The sequence below is a fragment of the Muntiacus reevesi genome, chromosome 11, assembly GCF_963930625.1.
Source record: "Muntiacus reevesi chromosome 11, mMunRee1.1, whole genome shotgun sequence".
NCBI classification, from domain to species: Eukaryota; Metazoa; Chordata; class Mammalia; order Artiodactyla; family Cervidae; genus Muntiacus; species Muntiacus reevesi.
The window spans coordinates 67,022,780-67,041,874 of NC_089259.1; the positions used below are offsets into that span (position 1 = coordinate 67,022,780).

The following is a 19,095-nucleotide window of genomic DNA, read 5'->3' on the forward strand; positions in this document are numbered from 1 at the left end:
TTGGACACGACTGAATGACTGAACTGAACTGAACTGAAAGTTACCAGAAATGACAAGGAAAGGAAAAGTTTAGGAAAAGGAAAGGAGACCTCAGAAAATATATGTCAGAAGTGATATATTTGAAAAATACATTCTTTCACATGTTCTAGTAAGTTACAGTTGTTAAAAGTATTGAAAAGATGTGTGTTAGTCACTCAGTCATGTCTGACTCTTTGCGACCACATGGACTGTAGCCCACCAGGCTCTTCTGTCCATGGAATTCCCCAGGCAAGAATACTGGAGGGGGTAGCTGTTCCCTTTTCCAGATAATCTTCCTCACCCAGAGATTGAACCCAGGTCTCTGGTATCGCTGGTGGACTCTTTAATGTCTAAGCCAGGGAAGCCCTATTGAAAAGATAAGCCCTGTTATTTTCAGGTTTGCTCTTTGTCATTGTCTGGATTTGGGGTGACACCACACTGTGTACCCCCTTTTCAAAGCTATTCATATAAATTATGCTGAAAATAACCCCTTAGGAGAACTCAGGAGGGGGATCTGTTCAGTGTGCATTTAGCTGATTACTCCATTCACCTTCCTAGTTTTAGAATAATGGGGAACAGAGGTGTCCCTGGTGGTCCTTGGGTAAGACTTTGTCCTTCCACTGCAGGGGCCACCACTTCAGTCCCTGGTTGGGAAACTAGATCCTGCAAGGTGCAGCAAAAAAACAGAATAATGTGGAACACATTTTATGATTAATTAGTCTATTCTACAGGTCATCACAAGTGATGAAATAATCAAATTTCTCTCTTATTAATGTACACATTTAATCAATGTTAAAATAAAAATAAGGAAAATAGGTTGTTATATATTTTTAAAAGTTATAAAAACAATAGCCAATAAGTAAGGAGAGAATATGTTTGCATCAGAGACCTCAACCATGAATAAAGATTGCAAATTAACACCAACTTAACCTTCTAGAAATCAAGCCAAGAACAGACGCATATTGAGTCTCATGCTTCTCTGTATCTACTAAGTGGAAAAAAATCTCAGTTCATCCAGTCAGAGGAGGTTTTTTATTGTGGTATTTGTATGTTTTGTTTTTAATAATAAACACTTGAGGTACTTATCTTTATCTGCAAAAATGATAGTGATCATCAGTTTCATAAAATCTGTAGAAGACATTTTCACTCATCAAGAGAAGCAGCTAACCTCATGTGAGGTCGAGTTTGGTAAGGTGTTAGGATGGGTGGGAGTGGTAGAGTCCAGGTGTGTGTGATGTTCTACCTGTATTACTCAGTAGGATGACAGGACCTGGGGAGGCAGAAGAAGAAGTGATGAGCTCCATCCAGTCTTCTGTGTAGACAGGGCTTCAGACATTTTATGGTTTGAGGCCACTCATGAAATGGAGTCATTCAACAGTCTTGTTGCAAAGCAAGCCTGTGGCACATTGAGAGAGGGATTGTTCCAGAAAGAATAATTGGCAGAATTTTTGCCTGGGGAAGGGCCATTTCCCATTCATATGGAAGTGGAGAGAAGGGCTCCTTCTGAGGCTTCTGTCAAGAAGCAGTACAGGATTTTCTCAGTATTTGATCTGGCGAGTCTGAGAAGTTTGGCACTATCACTGTGGAATATTTGGATTTTTTGTACCCAGTAGGCTGAAAAAAGTTAGACAATACATTTAATCCAGGTACCCCTCAGATAACCACATGTGGTGGCCAGTTGATTAGAATGTTTATGTTCTCTCTCTAGTTGGTGGTGGTGGGGGTGTTCAGTCTCTTAGTCATATCTGACTCTTTGACCCCATGGACTGCATCAGCACGCCAGGCTTCCCTGTCCTTCACCATCTCCCAGAGTTTGCTCAAACTCGTGTCCATTGAGTTGGTGATGCCATCCAACCATCTCATCCTAGGGCTGAGTGGATGGCCACCTGGCTCCCTGCTCAGGCTGTCCTCCCCCAGCCCAGGGCTTCCCACCCTCTCTGAGCCCCAGTATCTCACAGGAGGAAGCCTGCTCCTTCCTTCCTCATAGAGCTGGGGGCACTAAACACAAGAAGAGGTTCTATGTCTTCACCTGTTTGTACCTCAAGCCCTCCAAATGGGCAGTGCCCAGGTGCACGTTGGTACTGACTGAACTGTCACCAGACAGGCATTCAGGTCCTGGACTAAGGAGTGAGAACCTGAGAACAGTGTGGAGTTTCCCTCTTGATTCTTTCCCATCATTTTATAAAATCTGTAGCCTCCTGTAAGATGCATTAGTAACTTCCTGTAAACAACCTACTTGTAGTAACAGATCTTCTCTAGGAGATGCACAGGTAACAAGGTGACGTCAGTATTTCCTGCTGATACAGCACAAGTTATCACTCACCCCAGACAGAGGTCACAGGCTCACTATGTGCCGCTGACCACAGCAAATTACAGCCTCGTTCATGGTGGGGAATGAGAACCGTAAGGGGTCCTCCCTGCCCAGCAGCCTGCAGCCCAGCTGTTCCCTGATGGGCAGGAGCCTGACCCTGGAGCTCGTGGTCAGTGTGCTCTTAGAGAAGATGGTGGGAAATGAATGGTCAGTGATGTGACACCAGACCCCAAACCACATGAAGTCACTCAAAAGAGAATGGACACTAAGGCCACTGTCAGATTCTACAAGATTGATGTGAGTGTCACATGCTGCAGTGACCTCTGAACACTGGGACAGGTATCTAGCAGGTAGATATAAAAACATCCGTCAGGTTCCCAGAGCAGAAGTCAAGACTGTTCAAAGACTCCTCGTCTGCCGGGTCCTGTGGGCACAAGGGCGGTGCAGTACCGGGTGCTCCGTGACCCGCACAGAGGCTCCTGGCGCAGGTGCGGGGAGAGCCCCCGGATGGGGGAGACAGTAGACTGTCCGCTCCCTTACTCGTCTCCCCCTGTCCTGGGTCTGGCTCTGGTCCAGGGTGGGGGTGTACTGACTCTATCCCAGCCTTAGGTTACTCATCTGAGGTAGACACAAAACACAGATAGCTCACTTAAATTCAGTGTGGTGAGGACTCTAATGAGGAATTAAATTTTAAAATGCTACTGATTCAAAAATTAGTGAACAGCAATTACTCACCCATGAAAAAGAATGAAATATTACCATTTGCAGCAACATTGATGGACTTAGGGAATATTATTATTAGTAAAGTAAGTCAGAGAAAGATAAATATGATATCACTTATATATGGAATGTAAAAATAATACAACTGATTCTGTACACAAAATAGAAATAGACTCAGAGACATAGAAAACACACTTACAGTTGCCAAAGGGGATTGGGAGAGAGGGAAGAACCAATTAGAAGCATGGGATTAATAGACACACTGCTATTAGTGTGTCAAATAGAAAACAAGGAATTACTATAAAGCACAGGGAATTTTATTCAGTATCTTATAATAAGCTGTAATGAAATATAATCCAAGAAAACTAACTGAATGACTATACTACATACCTGAAAGTAGTACATTGTTGTAAATCAACTATACTTCAATATATTTTTTAAAAATTGTGAACAATTTCTACCTGGTGAGATGCCAGAAAAATTTGGAGGGAGGTGTGTTTGAGAGGATCTTGATGAAAGAACAAGAATTTCTTTATCTACATCTAGCTGTGATTTAAATTTGATCAAAGATAGTTTCAAAGAGAATCTCTCATTCCCAGGTCATTAAAGTGAAGCTTGGTGTGAGCAAGAGTTGAGGGTCACATGGAGGATTCCCTTGGGCAGGACGTGTGACCACAGAGCCCGGGAGGCAGTGGTTTCCTCGCCTCCAGCCTCCCTGACTTTGTCGTGTGTCTGTCTCTGCTTCCCCAGCTCGGAGCCCAGTGTTTTCCCACTTAGCATCTTCTCTCCGGGGACTCTGGACCATCCGGGCGTACAAAGCTGAACAGAGGTTTCAGGAGCTGTTTGATGCACACCAGGATTTGCACTCAGGTCTGTCAGTTTCTGGAGATGATTTCCGAGGATGGAATGTGCTGCCTTCTGAGGTTGACTCCCTGTCAGGTGGCCTGGCTGGCCAGTCCCTCTCTCTGTGTTGCCCCTCTTCCCCCTCTGCACACCCGGCTCCCTCACCCCTTCTCAGCATCCCCCCTGTGCTCCCCTCTTCCCCGTCATCCCCTGCTTTTCTCCCCTGACTGGCTCGCATTGTCCTTGCGTCACTGTGCCCTGTGGACTTCTGTCTCTTTAGGGCAAGAGTCAGCAAACTTCTCTTTCTTGTGAAGATCCAGATGGAAAATATTGTAGGCTTTGAGTGCTATACTGTGTCTGTTGCAACTACTCACCTTTGCTGTTGTGGCACAAAGACAGGCAAAGATAATACATCAGAAAATGGCAGTACCTGTGTTCCAATAAAACTTTATTTTCAGAACCAGGTGGTGGCTGTTCTCGCTCTCCAGGCTGTGGTTTGCTGACTCATTTCAGAGAGTGGAGGGTGGCAGATGTGATTGAGGAAATAATTTCCTGATTTGCCACCCACTTGATTATGTTTTTATCAGTGAAATTTTCTCCCTAGGTAGAAAATTCAGAATTTCCTCTAAGTCTATAAAATCCAAGCCAAACTTTCCAATAATTATTGTATTTTGAAGATGAAAATGGCATTTAGAAAGTCACATGCAGATCCTGTTAGCTGATGGTCATATAGACACTGGCTCCTAAGAATAAACACTGCAGGGCCCTGTAGTGAGGGCAGAAGGTGCTGGAAACAGTGTGAGCTGTGCTCTCTGCTGTCAGAGAGCTGGGAGCAGTTGACCCTGTGAGAGGATGATCTTCACACTGAGGCCCAGCACTGCAGGAAATGCACCGATGAGGCGATTTTCCATCTTCCTTCTTGTGATCATGTTTCTGTTGATGACCTGTGGGTTGACGTTTTCAGTGCATGCTTCCTGGACTGATTCCTGTGTGCCCCATACATTGTCTTGTGTTAGAGCCTAGTTTTCTAGAATCTTCAGGTTCCTTGGGTGTGTAGCTTTGCTGTCCTACCTGTGTAAAGTCTTCTGTAGCTCAACTGAGAAAATGCTCTCCCTCATGAGAAGAGTTAACGTGGTTTTTCTGTTTATGTATTATGCTTATTATGGTTCACAAATCCAGAGGCTTGGTTCCTGCTTTTGACGACGTCCCGATGGCTTGCTGTGTATCTAGATGTCATCTGCGCCATCTTTGTCACTGTTGTTGCCTTTGGGGCCCTGATTCTGGCAGAAAGTAAGTACATATATGAATACTTGTGGTATGTTTATACTTTTTAGCTTTGTTTGTAGTTATTAAACGCGTGTCATCTTGTCTAATATATACTGTTTGGTTCTAATGAATTGTATTGAAGTGTCTGTAGTATGTGAGTTCACAATGAGGTCCATGTGAAGTCATTTGTGTCTTGATGAGAACTTTTATCTCTTTTTTCATTTACTTATTTATTTACAGTAGGTCCTTTTTGAGGCTATTTTTTTTTTTTTTAAATTGATTGGTATATGGTTGATTTACAATGTGTTAGCTTCAGGTGCATAGCCAAGTGAATCTGTTATACATATATTCACATTTTTAAAGATTATTTTTCCATACCCCATAAACATTGTGGTGAATGTATTTTTTTTTAGTAATTTGCATTTTGATTAATACTTCAAATGAATCTTCTTTTAGAAAAGAATTTCTGTTTTTGACTTTTGGAATCCTTAGGAGCAAAGACTGGGTATTGAACATGCCTGTTCCAGCAGACCTGTGGTGCCTTGGGGCCCCTGCTTTGGCTTGCTCAGGCCACTCTTTCATTTTTATTTTAAGTTTTATTGGGGTATAGTTCATTTACACTGTTGTCTTAGTGACCAATGTATAGCAAAGTCAGTCTGCTGTACATACACATATATCCACTCTTTTTGGGGTTCTTTCCCATGTAGGTCATTACAGAGTTCTCTGTACTTTACAGTAGTTTCTTATTAGTTATCTATTTTAATATTTTATATATAGTAGTATGTATGTGTCAATCCCAGATTTCCAGTTTATCTCTCCCCTCCCTTATCCCCTGTTAACCATAAGTTTATTTTCTACATCTATTACTCTACTTCTGTTTTGTAGATAAGTTCATTTGTAGCCTTTTGTTGTATTCCATATATAAGCAATATCATATTCTGTTTTTATCCGTCTGACTTACTTCACTCAGCATGAAAATCTCTAGGTCCAGCCATGTTGCTGCAAATGGTATTATTTCACTTTGTTATGGTTGGGTAATATCCCACTATATGTATGATAACGCATCTTTCTTGTCCATTGCTCTGTTGATGGACATTTAGGTTGCTTTCATGTCCTGGCTATTGTAAATAGTGCTGCAGTGAACATAAGGGTGGATGTATCTTTTGGAATTGTGGTTTTCTCTGGATATTTGCCCAGGAGTGGGATTGCTGGATCATATTGTAGCTATCTTTTTAGTTTTTAAAGGAACCTCCATATTTTTCTCCGTAGTGGCTCTACCAGTTTACATTCCCACCAACAGTGTTGGAAGGTTCCTTTTTCTCCACATCCTCTCCATTATTTATTGTTTTGATGATGGTCATTCTGACTGGTGTGAGGTGAAACCTCACTGTATTTTTTTGCTTCTTTTTTTCATTTTTTTTTCACTGTAGTTTTGATATACATTTTTCTAATAATTAGAGATGTTGACCATCTTTTCATGTGTTTTTCTGGCCATCTATGTTTCTTCTTTGGAGACCATCTCTTAATCTTCTGCCCATTTTTTGGATTTTTTTGTTTATTTATTTATTTTTTGATATTGAACTGCATGAGCTGTTTGTATATTTTGGAGAGTCATCCCTTGTAAATCACTTTGTTTGCAAATATTTCCCCCCATTCTGCAGGTTTTCTTTGGTATTTTTTATTGTTTTCTTTTCTGTGCAAAAGCTTTTAAGATTAATTGGGTCCCATTTGTTTATGTTTTATTTCATTTTCATTACTCTAGGAGATGCTGCAGTTTATGTCAGAGAGAGTTCTCCCTATGTTTTCATTTAAAAGTTTTGTAGTGTCTGGTCTTACATTTATGTCTGTAATCCATTTTGAGTTTATTTTTGTGTATGGTATTAGGGAAAGTTCTAATTTTATTCTTTTACATGTAGCTGTCCAGGTTTCCTAGCACCAATTATTAAAGAAACTGTCTTCTCCATTATATATTCTTGCTTCCTTTGTCATAGGTGATCATAGGCGCATGGGTTTATCTCTGGGCTTTCTGTCCTGTTCTGTTGATCTGTTTTTCTGATTTTAGTGCCACTTAGCATTTGGTGCCACTTTCAGTTACTGTAGCTTTGTAGTATAGTCTGAAGACAGGGAGCACAATTCTTCCTAGTTTCATTTTTCTTCTTTGTTTTTCTCAAGATTGCATTGGCTATTCATGGTATTTGGTATTTCCATTCAAAATGTAAACTCTTTTGTTCTAATTCTGTGAAAAATGCCATTGGTAATTTGATAAACATTGCATTGAATCTGTAGATTGCTTAAGTAGTTTGTTTACAGTAGGTCTTCATGGAGATCTTTTATCCTTTTATCTTTCTTTGAATGAGTTGAGTTCTACATAACTGTAGCAAGATGACCTTCTGAACATTCCAGGTAGTGTCCTGTAGTTGTATAGAGAGAACCAAGTTTACTATTAAGCTTTCTGTACAACTTAGGTTTTAGGTTTTAGCTTTAGGGCTATTTGGATCTCTTGGTTGTAGGGGTCTGGTGTACTGGTGTGAGAAAGAGTCTCTGTAGCAAAAACAGTATCCTCACTGCTGTGTGGGTCACAGATGAGCAGTTGGTGGAATGTGTGGCATGAATTCACCATCCCTCACTATTCCATAGCAATAACCCTGAATCACAGTCTTTAATTCAAAAGTGAGAGTAATTTTTTAGGTTTAAAAGCACTGCCTTGTTTTGCAAAACCCATTGCCTTGTTTTTGTGATTTCAACTGCAGCTACATTGGACATAGAAAGTGAAATTACCTAATGATAATTGAAGCATAGGATAAAAATCTGAACAATGACATCCTCACCTATATTATACTGTAAAGTGTATCTCAATCCAGGTGGGATTAATATGATAAAGGACGAAAATGTTAAGGACCTAAGAGAAGCAGAAGAGATTAGGAATAGATGGCACAAATACACAGTAGAACTGTACAAAAAAGATCTTAGTGACGTGGATAACCATGATGATGTCATCACTCACCTAAGCCAGACATCCTGGACTGTGAAGTCAAGTGGGCCTTAACTTCAAAGCATTACTACAAACAAAGCTAGTGAAGGTAATGGAATTCCAGCTGAGCAATTTAAAATCCTAAAAGATGATTCTGTTGAAGTGCTGCAGTCAATATACCAGCAAATTTGGAAAACTCAACAGTGGCCACAGGATTGGAAAAGGTCAGTTTTCATTCCAATCCAAAAGAAAGGCAATGCCAGAGAATGTTTGAACTATCATACAATTGCACTCATTTTGCATGCTAGTAAGGTTATACTGAAATCCCTTCAAACAAGACTTCAGCAGTACATGAACCAGGAACTTCCAGCTGTACAAGCTGGGTTTACAAAAGGCAGAGGAACCAGAGATCAAATTGCCAATATTCACTGGATCATAGAGAAAGCAAGGGAATTCCAGAAAAACATCTGCTTCATTGACTATGTGAAAGGCTTTGACTGTGTAGATCACAACAAACTGTGGAAAATTCTGAAAGAGATAGGAATACCAGACCATCTTACCTGTCTCCTGAGAAACCTGTACGCAAGACAAGAAGAAACAGTTAGAACTGGATGAGGAACAATGGATTGCTTCAAAACTAGAGAAGGAGAATGACAAGGCTGTATATTGTCACTATGTTTATTTAACTTACATGCAGAGTGTATCATGCAAAATCCTGGGCTGGATGTAGCATAAGCTGGAATCAAGATTTCTTGGAGAAATATCAATAACCACAGATATGCGGATGATACCACTCTAGTGACAGAAAGTGAGGAGCCTCTTGATGAAAGTGACAGAGCAGAGTGAAAAAGCTGGCGTATAACTCAACTTTCAAAAAACTAAGATGTTGATATCTGGTCCCATCTGGGGAAAAATTGAAAGCAGTGACAGATTTTATTTTCTTGGGTTCCAAAAATCACTTCAAACTGTGACTGCGGCCATGAATGAAAAGATGTTTGCTTCTTGGAAGGAACGCTATGACAAATCTAGACAGAATATTACAAAGCAGAGACTCCATTTTGCCAACAAAGGTCCATATAGTGAAAGCTGTATTTTTTCCAGTAGTCATGTAAGAGTTGTCAATGGATATTAAGAGTTGGGCCATTAAAAAGCCTGAGGGCCGAAGAATTGATGCTTTTAAGCTGTGGTGTTAGAGAAGACTCTCGAGAGTCCTTTGGGCTGTAAGGAGATCAAATCGGTCAATCCGAAAGGAAATCAGCCCTGAATATTCACTGGAAGGACTGATGCTAAAGCTAAAGCTCCAATACTTTGACCACCTGATGCGAAGAACTGACTCATTAGAGAAGACCCTGATGCTGGGAAAGATTGAAGGCAGGAGGAGAAGCGGGTGGCAGAGGATGAGGTGGTTGGATGGCATCACTAACTCAATGGACATGAGTTTGAGCAAACTCCGGGAGATAACGGAGGACAGGGAAGCTTGGTGTGCTGCAGTCCATGGCGACACAGAGTCAGACATGACTTAGTGACTGAGCAACAACTTTGTTCAGTTTAGTTCAGTTGCTCAGTCGCGTCTGACTCTTTGTGACCCCATCCACGAACTGCAGCATGCCAGGCCTCCCTGTCTATTACCAACTCCCAGAGTTTACTCAAACTCCTGTCAACTGAGTCGGTGATGCCATCCAACCATCTCATCCTCTGTCTTCTAACAACTTTGTTAGTTCTTTCTAAATTCATAATATTAAAAGAGATTTTACTTATTTATTTGGCTGTACTGGGTCTTAGTTGGGGCATGCAGGATCTCCAGTCTTAGTTTTAACAGGCAGGACTTTAGTTGCAGCATGTGAACTCCTAGTTGTGGCATGTGGAGTCTAGTTCCCTGACCAGGGATTGAACTTGGGGCCCCTACATTGGGAACTCAGAGTCTTAGCTATTGGACCACCAGGGAAGTCCCTCATAGTGTTTTTTTCTTTTTTTACTTTAATTATTGTCTCATACAACAGAAGTAGTATTATGAGTAATACTTTCATTACATTACATGCAAATGATTTAAATATTATAAAAGAGTATTCTCACACTATATATAAAATAGGTAACTAAAAAAGATCTCCTGTATAGCACAGGGAACTCTATTTAATACTATTTAATGACGTATGTGGGAAAATAATTTTAAAAGAGCAGATTACATATATGTCTGGCTAATTCACTTTACTATACACCTGAAACTAACACAAATTTGTAAATCAACTATTATTCCAATAAAAATCATGAAAATAAAGGGTTCAGAAGTAGACTGACTGACTTCTTCTTCCTCATTTAGCTTTGGATGCTGGGCATATTGGGCTGGTCCTGTCGCTCACCATCACACTTACCAGGATGTTCCAGTGGTGCATTAGGCAAAGTGCTGAAGTTGAGAACATGGTGACGTTTATTTTATCTTTCTGTTCTTAGTCTTTTCAGTCTCCTTGCTGTTAATTGACACAGAAGCAATTCTTCTGTAAAATAATAAAGCTGTTATTTTTACATCATTTTACAAAGTTTTTTTTTTTTTTTTTTTTAACATTTTCTTCAATCTTCTTAAGGGTGTCCCTGGTGGCTCAGATGTAAAGAATCCACCTACAACACAGGAGCCACAAGAGTCTCTGGTTCTATCCCTGGGTTGGGAAGATCCTCTGGAAAAGGGAATGGCTACTCCAATATTCTTGCCTGGAGAATCCCCATGGACAGAGGAGTCTGACAGGCTACAGTCCATGGGGTTGCAAAGAGTTGGGCATGACTGAGCAACTTTCACTTTCACTTTTCATGTGCTTAAAGTTAATGTAAAATAAAATATATATATATATTTTTCTCAGTCATGTGTATGCCATGTCAGAAGGTTTTGTATTCATCACAAACTGTCTTCAGATACAATAAATGTCTCTGTAGGAGGGAGGTTCTGAAATTCTGGAGACAATGTAAGCTAATTTCATAGCAGCTTGTTTGTATTTGTTTCTTAATGGGTAATTCCTCATTTTTGGTAAAAGAAAATAATCCAATATTTTGAGGTTTATTTAATTATTATGTTCCTCCACCCATCCCCTATTTTATCATTTATTCTTGTGTGAGTTGAACACCGAATTTGCTGGTGGCCCTTCTTCCTGGTAGGATAGGCTCCCTCTCAGAATGTGCTAAGGTGTAAAGTCATGGTTGTTTAAAAGACCTTAATTGATGTGTGTATTATACATTTTTGAAATATTTGTACCTTCTCCTAAAGGGAGAAAAGCAATAAAAATGAAGTTTTTCCATTTCTTTCTTCTAATAGAGTAGAAGTAGTGAAAGTCTCTCAGTCCTGTCTGACTCTTTTTGACCCCATGGACTATACAGTCCATGGGATTCTCCAGGCAAGAATACTGGAGTGGGTAGCCTTTCCCTTCTCCAGGGGATCTTCCCAACCCAAGGATCAAACCCAGGTCACCTGCATTACAGGAAGATTCTTTCCTAGCTGAGCCGCAAGGCAAGCCCAAGAACACTGGAGTGGGTAGCCTATCCCTTCTTCAGGGGAACTTCTGGACCCAGGAATTGAACTGAGGTCTCCTGCATTGCAGGTGGATTCTTTACCAACTGAGCTATCAGGGAAGCTCATAACAGAGTAGAAAATGACTAATTATTAAAATGAGGTTTGATGACCATCCATTTCTGTTCATATGTAACATTTTGGCCCTTCTGTAGCCACACATTACTAATTGGTGTCCATAAGTGTTCTTTTCTTTGAAAAAAAATTTTTTTTATTCAGATGTGAAAGGAGGATCAATAAAATCTTACTATGTATTTCTTTAATTTTTTTTAACTTTAATATAAAATTGAAGGAAATAGTTGTATTTAAAAGTGTTGAAAATGATGAACAAGTTTTCAAATCATCCAAGGCGTCATCAGACTCCTACTTCTGTCCTTTGTGGATGCTGAGACTGGGATGTTCTGAACCATATAAAAGCAGAAGGTTTCATTTACAATCTCTGAACATCCGTAAACAAGACCCTCTGATACTAACTCATGAGATGTCATATATGTTTCAGATGATTTCAGTAGAAAGGGTGATTGAATACACAGACCTTGTGAAAGAAGCACCCTGGGAACTTGAGTATCGTCCACCGCCATCCTGGCCCCATGGAGGAAAGATTTACTTTAGCAATGTGAACTTCAGGCATAAGCCAGACGGGCCTCTGGTATTGAGGAATGTGTATCTATACTTTGACCAAGGACTAAAGGTTAGTTTAAGCCATTTGCCTCTTTAAAATCCAGCTAAAGATTTAGCGCCACATCTGCTCTTGGCTTCTTTGTCAGTGTGTCAGGGGGACTCTGTCCTAATGGATGAAGATTAGATCAGTGACATTGTAGGTGAATCTTTCTTGGAAACTGACCGTGGAATGGGGATATCAGGAAATTCTCCCCCTGTGTTGTTAGCTCCCTCATGGTGGTTGATGGGTCCTGGGACCCAGGGCTCCATCTTAACTTGACTCAGGACACTATATGTGATACCCGATTATTCATACAAAGTCTGGGACGTCAGCCTTGTCTTCCTGGCCCTAACTCTGCAATATCTCATTCCTTTTCATCTTTTCTTTTTGTATTTCTGAGATCTCCTCCTCCTCCTATGGCACCCTCTGGTTGCAGCCTCCTTCTCTGTCCCTTAGTCCTTCCTGTAGCCTTGTCCTCCACTCACCCATGCTGAGCTGCCAGCCCCCTGCCCTCCCCCCACAGACTGATTCTTTCTTTAGCCCAGATCTGATCCTTACTGGCCTGGGTGAGCTGCTGCTGGAACCATAGCATAGCCTCAAGTCCACTCTGGCAGGGGCCATGGGGTAAGCTTGTGTCCACCAGAGAAAAGCTTCAATAATGACCCAGTCAGCAGTGAGGAATCATGGTATCAGATGGAAGCAAGGTCTAGAGATTGACTCAAAGTCAAAAGCAAATTGAAGGGAGCAGAGAAGATCTGTGTGGGAGACACCAGAGAGGCTTGTGACCTGGACCTTTCAGCATCCATGTCTGCTGGTGATGTTCCTTCCACACTCAGTTTGAGGCCCTCAGCTGGGATCAGGACAGAATCTTCAAGAAGAGGCTAAACCAGAACAGACAAGGTGGTAGGAAGCTCTTGCCCACCTCCCTCTGCAGCCAGTATGTCTGACATACACACCACTGCACTCGGATTGTGTGTAGTTTCTCTCAAAGCACTGTGTCCTCCCTGTTCCCAGTGCACCTGCTGCCCCTCAACCTCAGAGACCCAGGCCCTCTGCCATCTGGATGGTGAAAATCTCCTCATTTTCTGAGTCAACTCTAATGCATCTTTGAGACCCTCAGTTCTTCCTTAGTGTCTTATATATTCTTTTAAGATAGCATTTATGGTACAGCTATGTTTATAGCAGCCAAAAGTTAGACAGAACTAAATCCTTACAATGAAGTATTATTTGGCCTTAAAAAGGAAGAAAATTCTGACCTGCAGATAAACCTTGATGACATCTTGCTAAGTGAAATAAGCCAGACCCAAAAGGAATGAATTCTCTGATTTCACATATGTGAGGTTCTGAGAGTAGTCAAATTTAAGAAAACAGGAAGTTAGATGGTGGTCTCCAGGAACTTGGAGACCAAGTTTGTTTAATGGGTAAGAATTTCAGTTTTATGAGGCAGAAAAAAAAAATTCCCAAGCTTGGTTGCACAGCAATGTGAATGTACTGAAAACCAAACTGTCCACTTAAAAATGGTTAAATAGTTAAATTTTATGCTATGTGAATTTTATCATAATTAAAATAAGAGATAGCACTTGTGGCATGTTTTGCAACTTGGGATCTGTATCTCATAGTATCTTGAATAGGCTTTTTAAAATCAGGGAGCATCTTGTTTTCATATTTGTTCCCAGAATATAGCATTCTGCAGGGCACAGAGAGGGTGCTGAGGGACTGCTGGTTGTGAGGGTGAGTGAGTTACACAGGTGTGAGCAAGCAGGAACCAACAGACACACACACACACACACACACACACACACACACACACACACACACACACACACACACACACACACACACACACACACACACACACACACACACACACACACACACACACACACACACACAGCTCTGTACATAACGGAAAGAACTGCTCTTTAAAACTCTTACCACCCCACAGACCCATCTAGTGGACAATAGTTATAATATAGCGAATGAAACCCTTATAACATAAAAGAATATTCAACTTAATGCCTGAATGTTACCCAGGGAGCAGCTTCAGTTAGTCACAGGGCAAAAGCTGGTCCTAATTATTTCCAGTTCCATTGTAGGTCAGGGAAAAGGTGAACTGCTGTGTCAGGAAAACATTAATCACAGCTTTTGATACAATCTTGTCCCTAAGAGCACTGTATGTGATGTTTACTTACTCTCAGACTATGTGTCTGTCTGATTTTCTGTTGTAAATGTAATTCTGTTAACCTGTACTTGTCTTAAATTTCCCCCAAAGCCATAAGATATGAATTATCTAGGAAACTCTGTAGTAAAACTTAGGAACATAACAGATTCTTATTCTTCCTTCTTAAAACCTGTAAATCATAGGATCGTTGAGATTCTAAAATGTTTGAGGGAAAATTGAATTTTGAGACTGAATTAATAACTCCAGTAACTTGATTTTTGATCTGTACCTTGGTCCACTCTCAGTATCACTGTTAACTTCATTTCTGTGTTTGGAAATAACACCCGGGCAGTGTGTTCATGAATTGATTTCACTCCGCCTGTGCACATCACAGGTTCCCTCTCCTGCTCACCTGTCCCAGCCCCCGTCACTCCAGGACACCCTTTTGGTGTTGGATTTGATTGAGAGAAGCTGTTGTCTGGGGGTGGGGGTTGGTGGGCAGGGGCAGGGGACATGGGAGTGAGCCAGCCCAGCAGAAGAGGGGCTTTATTCTCTTTCCTTCATTTCCTCTTCTGTCCCGATTCCTAGAAGTTAGAGTCAGTTGGAGAGTGTAGTAGATACTATGCAGGATTTTAATTCAAAGAAGCAATGACAAGTGAAAATAAAGAACCAGGACTTCCCTGGTGGTGCAGTGGATAAGAATTTGCCTGCCAATGCAGGAGACTCTGGTTCAATCCCTGGTCTGGGATAATTCCACATGCCGCAGAGCAACTAAACCCTGTACCTCAACTACTGAGCCTACAAGCCACAACTCCTGAAGTCTTTGCTTAGCAATAATAGAAGCCACCTCAGTGAGAAGCATGTTCACTGCAGGAGTAGCTCCCACTCATCACAACTAGAGACAGCTTGTGCAAAGCAAGCAGGACCCAGCACAGCCAAACATAAAAGAAAAACCAGCATGAGGTAAATAGCACCCTAGACTTCCTAGTTAGAGTCTGAACATGGGCTGCATTTTTCATTTAGGTGATTTTGTGGTTGATTTGATTATTTTAGAGAGTCCTGAGCAATAAAGTATTTTCCAGCTCTCGAGGTAGATTGACTTTGCTTTGTTTTTGCTCACAGCCATTATTTGGATGATACATTTTTACAGATGTTTAGTACATCATGCTATAGTGTACAAAAATATTAGTTTCCTACATTTTTTCCTTTTTTACGTAATATTTTCTTAAAATCCGCTCCCCTCACTCCCAAATTGTCCCCCTTCTCCCACCGGCTTCCTAGTTCCCTGTGACTCAGGCTGTGGTGCCAGGGCCAGCAGCTCCTGCCTCTCCTGGAGCTTCTTAGATATGCAGGGTCTCAGGCCCACCCAGACCTCTTGACTCAGATTCGTATCTGAACATGACCTCCTCCTTTCTCTCCCATGGGCAGTTTTTGATGAGTGATAACCTGTGATTCCCAAGACATGTCTTTGACAGTTCGAAATTGAATTTAAGAGTTGCTAAATCTCTGTTGTGACTGAGCAAGAGGCTCTAGAATGTTCTGTGCCCCTAGATTTACTTACTTTTATGCTCTATAAGTTGCACCTTTACATTATAATCTAGTTCTGTGTGATTCTGCCTTATTTCTTTGCATCTTTCCAATGGAGTCTGTCTTCATTACAGGCAGTTTTCATCCTGCTGTCTGTCCTTCCACACACCAGCTTTCTGCAGGGACTGGAGGGATTTCCCACAGGCTTAGCTCTGCCTGAACCTGAGTCAGAGACAGCCCCATGCAGCAGTGTATGTGTGGCTATTTCACTATCTGATGGGATAAAAAATGAGTCTTGCTGCCTTGAGCAGGGCAGGAGGTCTGTTTGGCCTGTTCCCCAGGCATCATGTGTCCCACTCAGCTGCAGGTTTCGTTCTCAATCCAGCTGTGGCTGCTGGTTCTTCCTGCTCACAGCTGGTCCACCTGCCCTCAGGTACCCTCTTTGCTCTCACTCACCACATGTATGCCTGTGTCCACGTCATGCTTTAACTCTGACCATAAGATCTCTATGGTAGGCCTGTTCCTTTAACTGCAACTACACCTCTCCCCACTTTCTCTATTCTCACTACACAGAGGGACATGATAAGTTGTCAGGCCATTCAGGGGTAAGGAGTCCCATCAGTAGGTGGAAAAGAGGCCAACAGACATGGATTTGACTCCCATCCTGCTACTTATGGGCTCTGATATTCAGACAGATTAATTTATCTAAGCCTCAACCTTTTCTTATGCCAAATGGAAGTGAAAGGGTGTAACCTGTGGGGTTCATGTACAACTTAAACAAGATAAGACATGTAAAGCACCCAGAGTAAATGCTTGGACAAAAATGGTCATCGTTTTCATAGGGTGTAAAATGACCATAACCACTTATGCAGCAGAAGGTGTTGTCTGTCCCATGAGAATGAGGTGTTGGCCTTTTGAAGTTGTACTTACAGCTATAGGGTCCATCTGCTGTGTCTGTCTCTTTCTGATTTATCTTATACCTAAACAATATAGAAATAGATTTCCCATAAATCTCTCTGCCTTGAGTTAAAAATTTCAGCTCCCAGTGGAAGTTTCTTTGTCTAAGGACACCAGTGGTAATACACATAAGAAAAAGTCAAATCCAATAGAGATCCTGATGTCAACATAATACAGTCTAGTTGAAGAAACAAGAAAATTACTATATTAGCTTTGTAAGCTAGAATGAGGTCATAATTTTCATAGAGGTTTATAAAAAAGACATAGCATCTGTTAGAGTTGAAACAAGCCCACATGAGGGGACAGGGAGAGCATTTCCAAGGAATTAGACATGTGAGACAGACTTAGTGATGTGTGGTTAGGGTTTCAGCAGGTGGAAATGCATGTGAAAGGCATTCCGGGAGGTGAGACCAGGATAAGCAAAAGACCAGCATAAGCAAAACTCCAGCATAAGCAAAAGCATGATGCCCTGATCCAGTGAATGAAGACCTAGACACCTGCAAAGCATTCACGAAAATGAACTACCAAGTGTGTAACACACATTTTTACATTCAACCTTCACCACTACCTAGTGATGCCAAGGACGCTGACTCATGTACATGAAGGATGGAGAGGTTAGTTTTGTTGAAGAGACTTCCTGGGGTGGAGTGTTGGGTGCTGAGCTGGCATTCGGGAGTTTAATCTGAGAAGTGAGAGTATATGGACCAGAGTGGGCAGGTGCAGGGAGCCAGGAGCTGTTATGCCTCCAGCAAGACATCCTGGAAAAGTGAGTCCACTTTTGGGGATCAAATTGATGTCGATTAAAACAAAGCTACAATACCTGGATTTGTGAACATGCAGGGAAATGGGTAGGAGTAGCAAATGGTATTATACTTCTGGAGGGTAGGTTAGCAGCTTAACAGCTTCCTCTGAAAATGTTCATTTGTTGTTGTTCAGTCACCTAGTCACGTCTGACTCTTCACAACCCCATGGACTGCACACACCAGGCTTCTCTGTCCCTCACCATCTCCTGGAGTTTTACCAAGTTCATGCTCATTGTATCAGTGATGCCATCCAGTCATCTCACCCTCTGTCGTCCCCTTCTCCTGCTTGCAATCATTCCCAGCATCAGGGTCTTTTCCAATGAGTTGACTCTTTGTGTCAGGTGGCCAAAGTATTGGAGCTTCAGCATCAGTCCTTCCAATGAATATTCAGGACTGATTTCCTTTAGGGTTGACTGTTTGGATCTCCTTACTGTCCAAGGAATTCATACTTGCTGTCCAAGGAGTTCATACTTGACTCTCAGCAATTCCACATCTGAGAATTTATGTAAAGGAAATGATTAAGGTTGTTTGCAAAGATATAGTTTCAGGGATATTTAGCACAGAGTTATTTATAATAGTGAACTATTTGATGTTGCCTAAATATCCAGTAGTAAAGGATTTGTTAAATAAATTATCACATGTACTATAATATTATGCAACCATTAAAGTAAATATTTTTATGAAATATGAAATGAAAACACATATAACAGTATGTTCACATTAATCCCATTTTGTTTAAATATGTGAACTTGTGTCTTTAAGAACACATACAAAAAGAAATACAACAACAAAAAGAACACATATAGAAGCCTAGAAAGTAAAAACATCATTTTAAGAATTTTTTTTCAGAGTACTGGGGTAAAGCTAGCATTTATTTACTTTTCAAATTTGTCTGCACTGATTATGATTAAGGAAAGAGTTTATTTTAATTTGTTTTTTAAACACTACGAGCCTGGAAAAGAAGTAATGAGAGTAAGTGGGGAAGACGGATGAAGGGGTTGTTTTGTGTGGGGCATTGGGTGTTAATTATGTTGAGTTTGATGTGTGAAGAGAGATCCAGGAGCAAGTGTCTAACAAGTTATGTCATCATCAGAGACCAACCTGGTTGGAAAAACAGAAAGGGGCCATTGCAAAGCAAATAACAGAAGATTTTCTTCAAGTGTCTTTATAATTTTATTTCTTTATTTATTTTTGGTTGTGCTGGGTCCTTGTTGCTGATTGGGTTTCTCTCTAGTTGCTGTGTGTGGGCTTCTCACTGTGGTGTCTTCTCTTGTTAAGAGCATGGGCTGTAGGGTGCGAGGGCTTCA

The 19,095-nt window shown here is 41.2% G+C and overlaps 1 protein-coding gene across 1 annotated transcript in view; it reads left to right on the plus strand.

Annotated features, from left to right (window-relative positions):
• The window catches only part of LOC136144263 (ATP-binding cassette sub-family C member 4-like), a 141,589-nt gene that overhangs the window by 91,603 nt on the left and 30,891 nt on the right, over window positions 1-19,095 (plus strand). The window contains exons 22-25 of the mRNA XM_065902012.1: window positions 3,800-3,919; window positions 5,072-5,182; window positions 10,447-10,547; window positions 12,179-12,370. Coding sequence (XP_065758084.1) covers window positions 3,800-3,919; window positions 5,072-5,182; window positions 10,447-10,547; window positions 12,179-12,370 — 524 coding nt within the window. The remainder of the gene's footprint in view (window positions 1-3,799; window positions 3,920-5,071; window positions 5,183-10,446; window positions 10,548-12,178; window positions 12,371-19,095) is intronic.